The following is a 19,174-nucleotide window of genomic DNA, read 5'->3' on the forward strand; positions in this document are numbered from 1 at the left end:
AAAGCCCATGGGAGGAGTCCAGAAAGTTAAAAATAGGATGTTATCTCAAAGGTGCTTGGTAGCGGTCCTGGCAGACACAAAGGGCATGGTTTGGAGACAGCCACACTAGGCGGAGCAGTGATGGATGAAAACAGTGGTTAATGCAAGGCCGGAGGATGCTCTGAAACACACACACACACACACACACACACACACACGTGCATGCATGCATATGTACACACATAAGCAGAAACAATAAACCAGAGAGATTCTAGGACATGTACAGGGGGCTGGACTGTGGTGAGCGTAGGAACCGACGTCATATCAGGTAAATCTTGGCAATCAGCTCACAGACAACCCTGAGTGACTGGCCCTTTAGAGCCTGCAAGGTCACAAGCTCACAGAGAGAAAGAAAACAGTGGGCAGAAATCTGCACTATATCTCACGTGGGAACAGACACCGAAAGGAATGTATTAGACTCCGTGCTCTCACTTCACCTACTAGATTAAGGACTTTAAACAAAAAAGGAAGAAAGGAAATGCAGTTCCTCTGAACCACTGCAGTTTAAGTAAGGGAAATGTAAAATTAACCAGTTCTAGAAAGCATCCTTTGAAACTAGAAAAGGATGTTCATGGGTTTTGGCTACGTGTTCCATGGGACGGCACACTGAAAAAAACTCTCGGTGGCTCCTTCCTGGTAATCAGAGCCTCGTGCACCCTACCCTTAGTGGGGACCTCCCAATGATACACATCTAGCAAACAGCACAGCCCAGAGGAGGGGATAGGATAGCAAGACTCTGCTTAGGCACAAAGGAATGTTCATCTGCCTAGCAGACTTTCTCCTTGGCAGCATAAACACATCAAAACTGGAAGATTCCTCTTGCTGGCTTTGCTGAAACATAATGGGACATTCAAAGGCCACGTGGCAAGGGACTGAGAGCTACCTGCAGACAACAGCCTCATCAGGGAGCCCCTCATTCAGCAGCTCTTTAGGATTCTGTGGCGAGCAAAAGTCTAGAAGCAGATCCGTTCCAGCTGGGCTCTCGGATTAAGAACGTAACCTGGTCAGCACTGCAACTGTATACTTGAGAGACATCCTGAACCACAGCCCCCGATGAGGCCATACCCAGATTCCTGGCCCACCAGACACTGATGTTTGCTCTAATGCAATAGGTATGGAGTGATCGTTATATGATTTAGTTCATATTACATCTAGCCAGAGTGCTGTATGTAATAACAACAGGAACAGAAACAGAAAAGTCTGCTGGGATATTTGCTAAATAAGCAGTGATACACACATAGGCTATAAATCTTTATACATTAAAATTATATCCTAGAGTGTGGATAAATACAACATGCATCCGTTATACATTGATTGTGCTTTTAAAGTCTCAAAGCTTGTGCCATGTAACCGATCATTTGGAATAAGGATGCTCTGTGCATGCAGATATGAATGAATAATTGAGATCGAAGCATCACGGCAATTACCATGAAATGATCTGGCTCACTGTATGACTGCTCATCTGCTTATCTGAATTCACCAACTGCTTAAAGGAAGAGTACTCTGTTTTGGTAAAAAATTAAATGCATGAAGGTAACCAAAAAGGGGGATCCCCCGCAACACAGAATGCCAGCACACATTAAACAAATTTTATCCGTGCAGGTTCTTGCTTGCTTCCTGGGGGGAGGGGTGGGGGGGGGAAGAAAGGCAAAACAAGAAGAGATCCTTGAAGTGATCTGCCAGAAAGGGTCGCTGGCTACCTAACATAGCACGCTGTCTCTTCAGTAGTGAGCGGAGTACGTGGGGAAGGGGGGTGATTTGTCCCTACCTGCCAAAACACATCAGATCACATCTGATGTAAATAAATAAATCCTTTTAAAACACTGTGGCAAATGCATTTATAGTCCCACATGGCCCACTGCGCAGACAACATCCAAAGGTTACAATGGCTCAGGTGTTCCAATAGGGCAGTAGGTAACCCTACATTGGTCTCACAAAATACAAGTTCATTACAAATAATGAGAAAACTCACACTAATTGGACAAAACCCAGGTAATAAAGTTACACGAGTGAGAATATCCAAGTGCTGAAATCAACTATGCACTATACGCTGTGGGGGAAGAGAAATGCATTATTTTCAAAAGATCTCAGTATGGTTTTGGCTTTGTCCTTAGCTTATATCTTAGGTCCACAGATGTCTTGGACTAGGGAGGTGGCACAGCACGTAAGGCACTTGAGGATCAGAGTTTGGATCCCCACGTCTACACAAAAGCCTGGTAGGCAAGATACCCTGCCTAGGATCCCGGCAAGCAGGAAGCAGAGACAAAGGGTCAATGGGATAAGCTGGCTAGCTCAAAACTAAACAAACTGGTGAGCTCTGGTTTCGATTGTGAGACCCTGACTCGGATCAATAAAGTGTCAAACCAAGAGACTACGGATGTCAAGTTTGGGTCTCCTGCATGTATGCACACACACGTGCATGCATGTGCACACACCTGTGCCTATCCACATGCACATATGTGCATACACACCACGCACATACAAAAAGGGAAAGAAGAATCCGAACTTTTCTGTTCTACTGGCTTTGTGAGGAAGCCCAGCCTTAGCGTGACCATTTGCAGTTTGAATTTAGTGACAGTTGGGTGAAAAGACCAATCAGATCAACGGATGATCAGAGAAACTGCAGTTCATCCTGTAGCTCAATATGGCAGATGCCTCTCCAAGAATCAAAGACAGCCCTTCCCTCTCCCTCCCAGATAAAACACTCTTTAGAAGAACCCTCAAGCCTCTTCTGAGCAGCAAGCTAAAACGTGGTCTCAGCTGCTCCGCACGTCTGAGGTATTTCCAGGGAGGAAGTGCTATCATGATTCTACAGTCCCTCTGCAGAGAGCACCCAACGATAGCCGGCCTCTGCCAACAGATGCAGTTCACTGCTGGTTCTGTTTGTTCAGACACACCCAAATGCCAGGGAAGCAAGGAAGCCATGGATGGTGATGTAAAAAGATGAATGTGCAGCCAGACTTGAGGGGACGTGCCTGCTGGAGAAAGAAAACAAGAATTATTTTCCTCCTCTTCTTTCAAGGGTCACATGGGTCGGGTCCTGGGAAACGTTTCCAACAGACGTGAAGAGGCCAGAGTAGGCTTGTACTGTAAGCAGAGCGTCAGGTCTCTGGACTGAGCATTTGACACGAGTCAACAGGAAGTACTTCATATTCAAGTTACAACACTTGATGGGGGTCAAAGGTCACAACGAGTATGAGTCTGTTCCAGACAGGAGATGACAGCCTGCTTCCTGACACAGCCATGTGGGGGACTCCCCCACCATACTCCACTGAACAAAGAGAGCTTCCATAAAGTCCCTGAAGGGCAGACATCAGAGAGTGCAACCACGCGATGGAACAGCCCCTAGGCTTCTGGACAGAGCCTGGTTCTGTTTCTGTTTCAAGTGCTGTTTGCACTGTTTTAATGGCACCGAGTAAAAAACGGCACCATGATTTGTAAATTTTAGATATGAAACGAGAAACATAAAACAAGGGGTTACAAATCAGCTCGAGTCCAACTAAAACACTTAGACTGTCATTCAAAAACACTGCCCAGAATGTAGCAAGAGGAGTGGGTGGGCGTTCTATTTTAATCTCTGAAGTCTGCAGGAGGTACTAGCCAAATACATCGAGCGTTGACGGGAATGTTGTAGAAACACAACTTTCTATCCTGTTAACCTAGAGATGAGATGCGGTGCCACAAATGGGTGCCTGCTTCACAGCCAGGTCCATCTGAGCTGAACTGTGCTGTCTGCGAGCTCCACGGTACAGGTACACATTTGCAGCTCGTGTAATCCTGGGATTCCATGCAACGGTTAGCCCACTCCTTAAGAACAAACAGGAAGTTCTCAGCTGTTCTCAGTGAGGGGACTCTGGACTTGAGTGGGAACAAGTGGCCCCCACACGACCCCCCCCCATGCCTGTTATGGACAGGATGGGGTGTGGTGGCAGTGTAGACATTTACTAGTCACTGAAAACAACTCATCTTGGCGGCTATAAAACGTGTGCTCTTTAAATGGAAGCTGCACCGTGTATGCTCCTTGGAGAAAGTGGTACCCAGTTAGTGCTGTCATTTCAACTTGCAAGCTCTCCTACAGGCCCAGGTGCTGACTCTTGATTGGCCCGCTAACTCGCGGTGTTAGAGACATTCTGGAAACATCTGGGCATGGGAGCCTAACCGTCGTAAGTGGGTCACTATACAGAGGGGACTTTGGACACTCTACTGTGCCAGGCTCCTCTTTCCCCCTTCCATCTGCTTCAAAGCCACCACGAAGAAGCCTCTCTACCACCGCCCTGCCATCAGCAGGTTCCGTGAGGTCTGGGGCGGGGCTGCACATCCAGAAGCTTCTGTCTTCCAGGTTATCCACTCCAAGATTTGTCACCACAATGGGAAAGCTAATTTGCATGTGCTGGGGACTTCCCAGTTGTCAGGTGCTGTCTAGCAATTCACATCAAAAGGTTTCAAGGAATCCTCTCGATACTGTGCTATGCTGCAGTCTTAAATGCCGAACCGTCTTCAGAGCTAAATTTACAGATCTAGACCTTCGAATGAACGCTGCTGTCGCTCAAGATTGTGTCACGGCTGGGCATGGATTCTGGTGTCTCATTTGTACACGTGCAAGCACTTTTATGAGCCTGCCTGCTATAGGTGACAAACACAGAATACGAACGGGAATGGAGGATTTCTGTTTTTACCAATATAATCAATAGAGATAAACCCATCCTTTCACTGGGGGAGGGGTCTGTCTTTGCCTCTAATGTCCGAATGTTAGGACTTCAAGACCCTCAACATACCAAAAAGTTATGAAGCAATATAAAGCTGCTAACGTTTTATGTTGCCCGTAACCTGTCACTGTGTTGTCACACAAGAACATGCGAACCCCACAAATGCACAACTAGCCATCTTGCGTTTCTCATTGCTATGACTAAAATCCCTACAAGGAGCAACGTAACTGAGGATGGACTTACTTTCACGCTCCCAGTTTGGAGGTGCCATCCATCACAGAGGGGGAACCGTGGAGGCGGGCACTGCTCCCAGATGTCGCAGCAGAAGTGTGAGGCTCCTTGCTAACAGGTCAAACACAAAGATGGGGCAGGATACAGTGCCAGGTGATAGGCTGGGATCTACTTCCAGCAGTAAGGCCCACTTCTTAAAGACAGCATCGAGGGCTGAAGACCAAGCATTCAAACCAAGCATGGAGGGCGTGCCACATCCAAACCACAACCACGGGCAAGCGCGGCCACACCATGATACCTGGATCTTCCACGCATTCATTTCTCCCTTCTGTGTAGTAACTCGGAGGCCAGCCACGACCGGATATGCTCAGAGCTCTACAGTTTGGGGGTATTTCCTTGTTTCTAGTCATCACTAGTTATTGGGGTGATAGAACTCGGTGACTCTTACGTTTAAGATGATGCTGCAGAGCTCATGGAAGAAGTCTACCCCTACAACCCCAGCACTTGGGAAGACTGTCCCGAGTTCAAAGCCAGGCTGTTTACTGAGTTCCGTGCAAAGTAGCCTGCGATACACACTGAGACCCTATCCCCACTCACAGTCCTAAAAAATACTAACATGATGTAGCCTCTAAAAATCATTATCAAACAATAAAAGCTAAATATCATAGCACTCAAGTAGGCAAAACTAGATAAAGCTCTACAGCCTGTCAACAGAGAGGGACATTCCCAGCTCGGGACCCACTTTGTCATTTAGGCATTGTTCTGCACTTCAGGCTTTGTGACGGACACCACAGTTTCAGGGAACATGGAGACATCACGGAGCGAAGACCGAAATGACAAAATGCCTGTTCCTGATGACAGTACACTGCAGCCTTCAACAGCTCAGGTGCCAAGGCACCGGGGACATCCCAGAGAACCCAAGCCTGACCCGATGTAAGTCACAAGAACCTGTATCTTTGAGCAATTTAACTTCACAGAAAAAAACAAGTCCTGGAGAGTCAAGACTTGAACATGAAACTAGACGCTGTCTTTCTCAGTGTTTTGCTTTTTCATAAATATCCGTGGCTTCTTTTTCTTTAATCATCAATTACATGTGTGTCCATGTTCTAAACGCATGAGCTCAGCCTGCTCAGCCTGTATAATGTTATATGTTGTACATATGTTTTCAGGGATGAGCATTTGGTATTGGATGACCAACTGGGGTGCTCTTCCCTGGGTCAGGCCATTTCCCCACACTCAGTTTCCTTAGTTGCCTGTAGTTCTTTTGAGGCCTCAAGAGCACCCCTCCCATGTAAGCATGTCTACTGGTAGTGTCTTTGTTCAAGTCATGTTTGGACAGCCATGTTGGAGAGACTTCATGGGTACAGTAGCATCTGTGACATTTCGAGGAGATGCAATCTTACAACAAACTTCCCTGTTTCTCTGGCTCTTTTAATCTTTCTTGCCTAGTTGCTGAAATAAAATACTCTGACCATGAGCTTTTAGTTTGTTCAGTTGTTCCAAGTGTCCATTAGACAGAAGTACAAGAAACAAAGTGCGCTGGAGAAGTGACTCAGTGAATAAAAGCATTTGGCTATATAAACATGAGGTCCTGAGTTCAAATCCTGACCCCCACATAAAAGCTGGCCGTGGCCTTATACACTAGTAACCCCACAGTGTGTGGCACAGAAGATGACCGGAGACTGCTGTCTACCAGCCTAGATCTGAGTTCAGTGGGACCTTAGATTAAATGTGAAATGTCTCCCTTACTCATGTGGCTGAACACTTTGGCCCCATCTGGTGGCATTAATTGGAAAGTTATGGAACCTTTACAAGATGGGGCTCGTGGTGATGGCAGCAGTGGTGGGGTTTCATGGCCTGGTCTCTCTGTGTGTGCTTCTCCTGGACTGTAGGTACCAACATGGCAGCCTCCTGCTCCGGCCACCATGCTTCCCTGAAAACAATGGATGTCAGCCTGAACTGTCATGTAAAATAAACTTGCTCTCTCCTTACACTGCTTTGCTCAGAAGATTTTATTCCAGCAACAGAAAGTAGAATACTGCCTCAAAGGAATGAGGTGGAAAATGGTAGAACAAGATACACACACAGACACGGACAGACAGACGGACAGACAGAGAGGCAGATGAGAGGTGGGAAGGGGTGGGTGGGGTTGATGTTTCATTCTTCAGATTAAGCATCACACATTCCAAAAAGCAAAACTGACTTCAGCAACAGTGCTGGGTTTTTCCTCATGGCCAGATGGATATGGAAACACGCTTGCTTTCACCTGTGCATGTTCTACCTGGCTTTCCTCAATGACAGATGTGCAAGCCAAATGAACCTCTGTAGATTTATGTCAAGTCGATTCGTGATTGGACAGTGGAGGTAGGCAGAGAAAAGGTAGGAAAATGGAGAGAACAGAGAAGGGGAAAAAAAATCAAGATGGAGCAGGGGAAGGCAGACTTAGATCCTGGTGGCTATAATCAGACATAGGTAGATATAAATATTTAAAGGGATTCTATAGGTCTTTATCTCATATGGAAGGGCAGTTTGTATCTGTGACCATTGGAAGTAATCTTATTGTGTAGAGAGTTTGTGAACTGAGTATTATATAAACCAGTTTGCAAAGTTACCCGGCTCTAGAGTGATGTTTGTGATGGTGGTAGAGGAAAGAAGACACCAGGTGGTTTATTCCACCCGGGACGGAGGCACTAGGGCAGGCGGAGTGAACCACCTGGGAAGGGAATCGTGTGGAGAGGGTGGCTTGGACCGAGTTACAGGATTCGTGCACACAGCTCCATACTAAAAGTGGTGCCCGCGAAGTGAGACCACGGGGGCCGATAAAGAGATCAGCCATTCATTCCATTTTTAATATTTACTGCAACAATCCCCCTCCTCCCTGAGCTGCTTTGAAACATCTGCAGGCATGTGAAAAATACAGCTGCCCTGCTCGTTAGGAGTAAACCCAAAGGAAGGGCTTGGAGGCTTGAGAGATAGGGACGAGGAGGAACGGGTTCTTAAGGAGAGTCTTCAGAGGGTGATGATCCTGTTCTTTATGGTTAACACACCAGCTGCACCCCGGCCTGTCCATCCTGACAGATGTGGGGAGCTGTCTGGCACTCTCAGCCTTCAGAGCCTGTGAAGATCATTAACACTCCCAGCCGTGTGAAAGTACACGCATGCACAGGGAACTGGGGTGACATCTTGAGAGCCAAGTGCTTACCACCTGGGGCCAGAAAGAACAGGGTACAGTTACCAGAATACACAATGCAGTCTGTGTTTTACTCAGTAGCTGCAGAAGGACTCGGTTAAATATGAGCGCACTCAGTACCATTACAGATTACTTATCCTGATTCAGTGTACCCCAGATGTGAAGATACACGTTTCTACCTGTGGACTCTCTCACTCTGCAGACAACGCCACTCTTTATCCTAAATACAGCAGCAGAAAGGATGTAAGGAGAAGCAGGTGATCTTACACGCTGTGCTTTCTTAGAGAAGGGGCGGCAGAACTGATCAGATCTATTAATGAGGCGGATTTTATTTGAGGCGGGGTAATTTAAAAAGCGGACGTCACAATCTCCATTCAAGATGCAAGTGTTTCTCAAACAAAGATAAAGATCGAAGACTATCTTCTCATTGTGTAGAGACGGACAAGCAAACACATGGACGTGGACTTCCGGACGAGTGGATATTTACTTACAACAGCAAGAACATCTAAGTACAAGAATTTCCATGGCGATTCGACCACTGAAGGCAGTCTGCACACTGCGCTCCATAAACAGACCTACCGCCTAGTCCATTTTTACGGAAAGTCTTCAAGCCTTGGTGGAAAGACCATCACCAAACTCTGTTTTTGCTAAGAGACCCTGACACACTCCACATGTGTCACACTCCACATAACCTTTGCTCCCATCGGCCACATCTTCCTCCCTCTGGATTCCTTGCTCGCGGATTGCTTTCTCTAGCGAGATGCTCGAGTTTCTAGAGCTGTTCTGAGCACTCTGCAGCGTCCACACGGGGCATCCCGTCTCATCTGTTCTGATAAAGGCGTCATAATTACGTCTCCTGGATGTCTGCTTGTCATGTCAGTGTATGTCATGTCTGAATGTCATGTCTTCCTCCCCAATCAAATGGTATCACCTAAAATGTATCACTACCTGAAGATAACGATCAAATTTTCTAAGTATCCCAAGTTAATGTTGATTCTCCAGCCTTATATCTCTTAATTCCCCAACCAGAATGCTAGAGGAAAGGAGCCTCCGTAACAGAGGGGGGAGCTGACAATTAAAGATACAGGAACAACTGAAGCCAGTCACCAAATGAAGCCCTGAGCTAGGGACTTCGAGAAAATACTTGATATACTGGTGGCATTTCCCAGTTCTAAAGTCATAAGCAGTAACTAACTCTTCTTACTGCTGAATATGAAGAAAAAGCATAAATATGCACATAGCATTGTGCCTTGATTTTAGCCAGAAGTATCAATACTTATTGGAAAACAGTGGATTTAATAAGTTGTATTTAAAATGGGCATAAGGACAGTGTAAAGTTCTTTTTAAAACACACCCACTGGTATCTACCCACTCTTTCCTAGTGCCCCGAAATTCATAAGGCGATTTTCGTCACCAAACACAGGCTCTCTTAAGTTACAAATAAGAAGACAAGGCCATTGTCTGTATGTCACTGTTGGGGAAAGAAAGGGAAGTGTGAGCAGGGAGGTTCCTCTGCCTCAACAGTGCCCGTGGCGTTGCTAGTGAGCACCAGTGAACCGAGGATGGCTAGTTTCCATTTAAATCTCAGAAATCAGTATCTGGCAGGAAGAGATACTCAAAATAACAAACAGAAACCCCGGTATTCTAGTCAGTGGGGTTTTGTTCCCATGTAAGAAGAAGACTTCCCTTTCCACTGTGGTTTCCGATCTCTGGTCTTTCCTGGAAGGTTCTGCCTCTGGCTGACTGAAGACACTAGAAAGCAAAATTGTCTCCAGCTCTTCTTGAGCTGTTCATTGGCTAAAGAATACAACTCGCAGCCCGGCAGGTCAGGTGTGTGCAGAGGTCACAGAGCATCTTGGCTTCTGTGCAGCATAGAGGCAGCAGGTCCTGCAGGCTGGAGCTTCTGAGATGGTAGGACAACACCGTGTCAGTGACCTCAGAGAGCCACAAATCCTAGTCTTAGTATTTCTCCAACATAAGTGAGTATATTTATTTATATTCTTCTTAGGTATGTGTTTTAAAGACATTGTGCTTAGCAACAATTTAAAATGTTAAAGTGGCCTTTCTCGGTGGTCTCATATTAGCTACCAAGTTGGGAACCTGAAAGTTCCTGATGTGTATGAAATATTACATATTTCCCCCAGGAACTGGTGGTCTTAATAGCGATTCAGAAATAAAAGCAATTCAGAAGCCAGGGGTAGTGGCTCACAGGAGTACTGGGGAGGCTGTGGTGGAAGTGTAGGCTCAGGACCAGCCTGGGCTGCAGAGCAAGACTCCATCTCTTAACAAACACATGACAGAACCTGGCTCCATCTCATTTACTCCCAAATTTGTCACAGGAGACCATGGTCTGTCACAGGAGACCATGGTCTAAGGCACACTGAAGGAAATACGTACATCAGTGCTAGAAACAGTGGCCAAACTAGCTCAGGTTTTTCACCGTATGCCTGGAACATGGCTTACGGATTAAGTTACTTTCTAACTTTGAACTCAGAGGTTACTGAGAAGCGGGATATAGCAGCCCATGCCTTTGATCCCTCTCTTCCTGAGGCAGAAGCAGGAGGATCTCTGGAGTTTGAGGTTACTCTGGTCCACATAATGAGACACTTTTTAAGAGTACGCATATACATGCACACACATGCACACATACACACACTCCCTCACAAAGAGAGACACAGAAAACACACATACTCATATTCACACACACTGATACACTCAGAGGACAACATGCACATATACACTCACAGAGATAGACAGCAACACACACACACACACACACACACACACACACACACACACACAGCCACTTGTCAAATGCTGAACTATATCTTCAAAGGCTAATGTGTTTCTAAAGACAGTTTTCTGACTGGCATAAAGGTTATATTATTTTATCCAGCAAGTATTAAACAGCTGGCTTTTAGAACGCCGCAGAACAGTCACCACCACGATACGTCTGTTTCTTTACAATGACAGCTAATCATCTGTCGCATGCTTAAATGCTGCCCTTAGGTCTAGGAATATTTGGGGTCCGTTTTTTCTCCTTTCCTTACTACAATTGGCTTGGTAATAGAGTTCTTTGGCATTGGAGTTATAATTAGAAGTCACTTATTACGCTGCATAAGCAAACTGTAATTGCTGTTTGGGTGAAGTCCAACAAATTTAACCACTGGTACCTCAGAAAAGGCAATGTCTGACAAAGAGCAGAGTAACAAATGCTCTAACAATCTAGATCAGCTGGTCTCAACCCAAGGGTCATGACCCCTGGGAGGGGTTGAAGGACCCTTTCACAGGGTTTGCATATCAGACTTCCTGCACAGCAGATAGATATTATGATTCATAACAGTAGCCAAATTACAGTTATGAAATAGCAACAAAAATAATTTAATGGATGAGGTCATCACAACATAAGGAGCTATTAAACGGTCAGTGTTAGGGAGGTTGAGAATCACTGTTCTAAGTGATCAAACGGCGTCTGCCAAACACTGGGCTTACAGGCTAGAGAGCTACTGCTATTGTGTATTTTATGACACCACAGTTGACAAGGCAATAAATTATTTACATTCTTCCATAAACACTGGTGATGATGAATAGAGAACCAAGTCTCCACTGGGCCAGAAACTTATGTGTATTTTACATGTGCTCCTCCATGTTGCCTGACGCCCCCATGTCTTTCCACTCATTGATGAAGTGACAATCATGATGCCTAACCACGGCGGCTGTCACTTTATTCCTCGCCTGGGGGCTGGATGTGCGCCTGTGTGCACAGCATAGCTTACGTACATCTCTCGCTTGAGAAGCCCCAAAGCCTGTTTTGTGGACGTTGCCACTGCCAACCTGGCTGCCTACTTCCTGACCTGGTTCTTCAGAATCCTCTGTGACTCTGAAAATGAACTGGTGGTTTTTCAAAGAAACAGAGAATAAAATCCATTCTAGTTAAATGAGCCAGAGTCACTTTCTACGGCTCGCACCCCAGGGGCCTTCTTTCTGCTGCACACTGAGCTCAGCTGTCCCCTTCTCTCATCTCAGCTCTTTCTCCATTCCAGTCCTAATTCCCGGACACCTAACTGCCCTAAAGCAGCGCTGTCCCAACCGGTCTTCCTGTGTATTCTCACCTCCCTAACCTATTCTACTCAACTAAAGTGGCTTTGGCGAAAGCCTGACTAGCACTGTCCACTATAAAATCCTTTTCATCACTTAAAAATATACTCTTAAAATGTACACAACCCATATAGCCCAATATGCTCTGGTTCCTGACTCTCCAGTCTCAAGTATCCACCAGCTGCTGAGGAACAAAGAAAGTGGGTTACAGCCATGGAACAGGAAGTCACCTCACGTTCAAAACAGAAAGTGTTGCCATAGCCGCAACCCAAAAACGTGGCCGTTAAAGTCCTGTCTGTACTCTATTCTTTTTAAGATTGTGTGTGTGTGTGTGTGTATGTGCACTGTAGCTATCTTCAGATACTTAGATTCCATTACAGATGGTTGTGAGCTACCGTGTAGTTGCTGGGATTTGAACTCAGGACCTCTGGAAGAGCAGTCAGTGCTCTTACCGCTGAGCCATCTCTCCAGCCCCCTTGCTTTCTTCAGCTCTCCATAAAGATCAATGAAGCTTGCTTGTACTTTCCCTTAGAGATGCCTTAAAATATTTAAGAGTGCATACTTAGCTAATTCCTTGTTCTCACTCCACTGCTTTTGGAAGAGGCCTGGTCTTGTGTCTGTAACGAGGCCTGAGAGTGCACCAACTGACGGAAGCTCTGTAGACAGCAGTCCTGTGGCGGCTGCCTCTGCACAGACGGAATCACCACATTACGTTTGCCCTCGATGCAAACCACTGCTAAGCAGGCTTTCCCACCTACTCCCACTGTCTCAGGTTGCTTACATCCCTGAAGAATAACGAGAAATACTCAGAGGAGTTCACTTTCCAGTCAAATCTAACCCTTCTTGATTAGTTCCCCCAAAGGAACACAGCTTCTTCCTGAAACCAATCAGGCCACACTGGTAAGGGAACTCTCCTAAACTAATATCACCTTTACCCACTCCACGTGCCTTTCATGTTATGACTCTTGAATGCTTTTTGTTCAAAGGAAACTTGGTTCTTTAACAGAAGAAGCCTTGCGAGGGGGCTGCACTAACAATCCAGGCTGCCAGAGACCAGCCCCTGCTCCAGCCTCGACAGAGAACACTCAGAACTGTGTTCCAGGCCGGAGAGGCATCTTAAGAACAGTGCTGATTAGTCCAGGACCAGAGCTAGGACTCAAAAAGCATCTACTGTACTTGCCTAGACCCCAAGTATCACAAGCAGCTCCCAGCAGAGATCAGCACACAGCAGAGGCCTAAGGTAGTTCTCCTAACGAATATAAGGCTGTCTGGTCCTCCTAGTGGGCATGAGTTGGTCCTCCTAGTTAGTGGGCATGAGTTGGTCCTCCTAGTGGGCATGAGTTGGTCCTCCTAGTTAGTGGGCATGAGTTGGTCCTCCTAGTGGGCATGAGTTGGTCCTCCTAGTTAGTGGGCATGAGTTGGTCCTCCTAGTGGGCATGAGTTGGTCCTCCTAGTTAGTGGGCATGAGTTGGTCCTCCTAGTGGGCATGAGTTGGTCCTCCTAGTGGGCATGAGTTGGTCCTCCTAGTGGGCATGAGTTGGTCCTCCTAGTGGGCATGAGTTGGTCCTCCTAGTGGGCATGAGTTGGTCCTCCTAGTGGGCTGTGAGGCTGCTAGTACACTTCATCCACCCTCTCATTCTTCCTTCCCTGGATCAGCCTTGCACTGCCCGGATCCCCTACCTTCCCACAAGGATTTCCCCAGGTAAAGTGCTTGTATGCTTCATTCTGTCTTGGCTCTTGCTTCTCAGATGGCCAAGCTTAGCGCAACACACCTTCTGAAACCAGCATTGTTCAAACAGGCCCCCAGAAAACTGGCATTTTGTAAATGTTTGAAGTTTGTTCATGCCTCTGTAGCTTCAAAGGGACACTAATAACAGAAAAGAAGGCTTTTAAATGGTATATCAATTTGATCACTCACCTAATATTAAAGCCTTTTCTTTAGTTTTCTATATTGACCCATTTCTGCTTCGAAGGCAAACACTTAGTTTCTTGGACTTAGCTATTTATGTGTCCATCTGTCTGACTGTATAGAAGCTTCTGGAGGGAGCACCTCTCCCATTCATGTTTTAACAAGTCCGAGGTCACTAGCAGCGATGGAGAGGCATAAAATCAGACAACCCAATGGGGGTCCCAGGGATCAAATGGGGGCAGATCTCCTGGAGACACGAAAAAGCAACTAACATACACATACTATTTTCATTGTGTGAACTACAGGAAATAAACTTCAAGCTTCATTTTTCAAACTATAGAAAGTAAGGAAAAGAGTAAATGAGAAATACTAGGGGCTATTTTAACTTGCCCCGGAGCACAGCACACCGGCAGCAAACAGCCTAAACCAATGGCCTGCTTTTAAGGAGTACCCAAAACACAAAGTCTGGAATTAGAGTAAGTTGTAGGAAATCGTGTGGATATACATACATGTGTGGATTACACACACATAGACATGTTAATTATAGGTCATATTTAATAACAGATCTAGACTTCCTTATTCCAATACATGTCTCTACGCTCCAGATTTACCCAAACATCAGCAGCAGTTTATTGATGACAGCTATAATTACGCCTCCTCTTAGTAAGCACAAGGAAAACTCTTGTTCCTTCCCTCTGCGTGATTCAAAGTTTCCTTATCAATCTACTTAGATAGTCAAAAGTTGGCATTTGCTAAATAACCTAATGACTGTAAACAAAGAGAAAAAAATGTTAGAAATTAGGTTATTCTGCATAACTTGATTCCTTCATGACTATTTAATTAAAAAAGCAATTTGTTTCTCCAAGTGTTAGCATGTTTGTGATGATTACATTTTTACCGCAACGATGAAAATGAACGTGTTAGTGCGGAGGCCAGACAAGGACATTAAATGCGCTATGAGAAGGTAGCCTTTCTCATGGCGCATTAATTCATCTAAATTATACCTTGTCAGTGGGGAATTTTCTTCTACATGTTGATGGTTTCCAACCCAATTAATTTCTCCCTAGTGTTCAAAAGCTTCAGCAGTGTGTTTCTGTGTGTATCTAATGGCTGCAAAGAATGAAATATTCTGTAGACCGGCATCAGAATAAAGAAAAGCAAAGACATTTTCCTTCCCGCCATTTTCACTGTTTTCCCCCCAGGAGGTGCAAGAGGTGAAGTCATTTAAAGAACAGAACATGCACCTCGGGGCTGTAGCTCAGTGGGCAGTGTCTATCAAGCACAACGCCTGGGTTCCATTCCCACCATGCCATAATAAACTGGGCGTGGTGGCGCATACCTGTAATCTCTGAGGAGGAGCCAGGGCGGATGGTCAGAAGCCTAAGATCACGTTAGGCTACCCAGTGAGCTCCAGGCCAGCCTGGGTAAAACCAAACCAAAGACACAACCCGCAACCGCTGATGAGAATCCAGCGTTTATTACATAGGAAGGGCTCCGTGGGAATAGCATGTACCATAGGTCCTGTAGAACTCCACGTCAGAACTGAACTCTCACACACGCTTCCGCTGACAGCCTAGGAAGAACATCAAAGCACAGCTCTTCTCCCTTCAAGTCCCTGGCCTGTCATTTGTCCTGCCAATCAGCCAAACTATACGTATGAACTGATGCGCTTTAAAGCATCTCACAATGAAGCCACAGTAAAAACTAATCCTTAATAATCTAATTAAGCATTTAATACAAAAATCATAGAAGAGCAAATAATAACAAATAGCTGTTGAACAGAAATAAGAGATATACAAAACTGGCAACTAGAGGTTAAAGAAAACAGAGGCCTATAATTTTAGGAAGCCTGACAATTTGGCAGCCGGATAGAGTAACGTGTAATTTTCTGGAGAAGGCAGTCCCTCTATTTAGCAGAGAAAACAATGAAAATGTTGATTTACTAAGGGTGGGCAGGTGTGAAGGGGTTGTTCCTTCCTGGCCAATAGGTACTGTCTCCTCACAAGCTGTCAGAAACACTTGAATAAATGCAAGAGTTCTCAGTCAATGCTTATAAACTTTCATGATAATCGTTTCTGGCATTAACATGGAGGGCACATAAAATAAGCAAGCTGCCACGCAGACAGAGCCCCCCATTCCCTCCTCACATGACATGTGCTCTCAGACCTCAGGAAGGGCACAGGCATTGTTCTAGGCCAGAGACAGACCTTGAACAGCAGGAGCTCTAGGGGGCGGGAGGGGGACTGGAGGGGACAGGAGGCCTGAGAGAGGCTGAGCAAAGAGAGGTTATGTGTGTGCTCCGAGTCTGCTCCGCCATGAGAAAGCCCTTCAGTAGTACTAGATAAGAGCTGAGAGAAAGGGCGCTGGGACGAGGAACTGCACTTAGGATGTATTATATGAAAGAGGAATTTAAAAGTGTTAAAAGAGAATTACGTGATAAATTCTCTCCACTACGTTTTGATATGAATCTATCACGAAAGTGTACAAGCGCATGAGTGTGCCACAGAGTGGGTGTGTACATCAGAATACAACCTGGGTGTTGGGCCTCTCTTTCTATTGAAATAGGGTTTCTCTGGTGTTCCTGATACGCATACCAGGCTAGCTGCCCGTGAACTTCTGGCAACTCTCAACTGCACTGTGGGGGAGCCAGCGTTACGGAAGTGTACCGCGCTGTGGGGGAGCCAGCGTTATGGAAGTGCACCGCACTGCATCCATGCTTTTAGGGCAAGCACTCTGTCCACTCAGCCATCTCCCTTGCCCAGACGACTGTTAGAAACATATGAATGACTTCAACTAGACGTCACTGAGCACTTTTACACACTGAAGACTTCACAGGTCAACACGGCCTGTGTCACAGTCACCTTTCTAAAATCGTTGTAACTGTTACACCCTCATCTCATAGTTCACCGGGAAAGAGACTAAGGCTAAATTCAGCTTACAGCTGTAATCTGCCAACCCCTCACCCGGGATCTGAGCACAGGTGCCTTCGAGCGCACCGTCAACCTTACAGAGAAGGTTGTTCTGTTCACGGTTTTACATTTACTTTTGTCAAAGACTCTTTTCTTCTCTACAGCCTCAACAGCGGCTTTCAACCACAGCAGCTTCAAAATCGGGTCTACTTCACAGAAAGCACAGAGACGGCTTGACGAACAGCTCTTGCTAAGTCTGGACCCCATGAAACAGACAGGACCGGGCAGGAACCTACAGCAGTGGGAACCAAATGTGCGGCCCCCTTACCTTGCGGGAGGGACATCAATGTTGGAGGAAACCACTTTCCGCTTCTGCTCAAGAAGACAAACAGACCGAGTTTCTTTTTCTTGGTCAAGGACCCGACTGGCTTTTTTGGTGTCTGCTGTTCTCACGTCTTCCTCCATGGCCAGTGGGAAGAGGTGAGGTGACAGCTTCTTACTGGAGTCACGTCTGAAGTCCTCTGACTGAAACGTGAAGGTCATCTCTCGCCTGAAACTCCCCACCTGCAAAGTACAACATGAAAACTTAACACAGAGTCTTGCATTTCTTTCTGCAGGGCTGTGGTATAGAGAGCAGTGATCCCTCCTCCCTGGTCCCTTTCTTATTGTTTAACTGGGGGAACGTAACACAAAAATAAACAATAGCATTGCATAGCTAGTTATAGGCCAGCCTGGTCTTCCCGGAGTGTCCCGGGCCAGCCTGGTCTTTCCAGAGTGTCCCAGGCCAGCCTGGTCTTCCCAGAGTGTCCCAGGCCAGCCTGGTCTTCCCACAGTGTCCCAGGCCAGCCTGGTCTTCCCAGAGTGTCCCGGGCCAGCCTGGTCTTCCCACAGTGTCCCAGGGCAGCCTGGTCTTCCCACAGTGTCCCAGGCCAGCCTGGTCTTCCCAGAGTGTCCCGGGCCAGCCTGGTCTTCCCACAGTGTCCCGGGCCAGCCTGGTCTTCCCACAGTGTCCCGGGCCAGCCTGGTCTTCCCAGAGTGTCCCAGGCCAGCCTGGTCTTCCCACAGTGTCCCAGGCCAGCCTGGTCTTCCCACAGTGTCCCAGGCCAGCCTGGTCTTCCCACAGTGTCCCAGGCCAGCCTGGTCTTCTCACAGTGTCCCATGCCAGCCTGGTCTTCCCAGAGTGTCCCAGGACAGCCTGGTTTTCCCACAGTGTCCCAGGCCAGCCTGGTCTTCTCACAGTGTCCCATGCCAGCCTGGTCTTCCCAGAGTGTCCTAGGACAGCCTGGTTTTCCCACAGTGTCCCAGGCCAGCCTGGTCTTCCCACAGTGTCCCAGGCCAGCCTGGTCTTCTCACAGTGTCCCATGCCAGCCTGGTCTTCCCAGAGTGTCCCAGGACAGCCTGGTTTTCCCACAGTGTCCCAGGCCAGCCTGGTCTTCTCACAGTGTCCCATGCCAGCCTGGTTTTCCCACAGTGTCCCATGCCAGCCTGGTCTTCCCGGAGTGTTCCAGGTCAGCCTGGTCTTTCCGGAGTGATCCAGGGCAGCCTGGTCTTTCCGGAGTGATCCAGGGCAGCCTGGTCTTTCCGGAGTGATCCAGGGCAGCTACAGTTCTATACAAAGACCCTGTCTCAAAATAACAAAAATATCACCAACTCAAAAAATGCTCCTTTCAAGAGTTGAAAGCACTAGGGTCTCTATGCTTTTTTATTTTAAAGCTGTTAGCAGGCTTGATAGAAGACGGCTAATATATAAAGGCAAACTATTTTTGACTACTAAGACTGACCTTAGATTTAACGAATAAATAATAAGATAAACATGAAATCAAAGCTCAGTGAAGTAAACCCCACTATTCCTAATTCTTGAGACACCAGGAAAAAAAGTAAAGAAAAAGTTTATAAGGTAATTACCATTTACAAATCAACTCAGTAGCAAATTAACTTAAGTAGAGTTAATTTGAGTAACTTGAGTAGAGCAAGAAGGGTCAGACTATCCAGTCATCTGGAATCTCACCACTCAGGGGAGTGCATTTGAAAATAACTTTGCCAGGAAGACATATCACAGACACATAAACCAAGTGTCCTCTCTGTGGGTTAA

At 46.5% G+C, this 19,174-nt stretch overlaps 1 protein-coding gene across 1 annotated transcript in view; it reads right to left on the reverse strand.

Moving 5' to 3' along the window:
* Positions 1–19,174, reverse strand: part of ZNF704 (zinc finger protein 704) — a gene marked incomplete at both ends in the record, with an annotated part of 155,148 nt that overhangs the window by 91,978 nt on the left and 43,996 nt on the right. Inside the window, one exon of the mRNA XM_080929322.1 lies at positions 17,411–17,646. Coding sequence (XP_080785448.1) covers positions 17,411–17,646 — 236 coding nt within the window. The remainder of the gene's footprint in view (positions 1–17,410; positions 17,647–19,174) is intronic.

Source organism: Micromys minutus (assembly GCF_963924665.1).
Source record: "Micromys minutus genome assembly, chromosome: 15".
In the NCBI taxonomy this organism is placed as follows: Eukaryota; Metazoa; Chordata; class Mammalia; order Rodentia; family Muridae; genus Micromys; species Micromys minutus.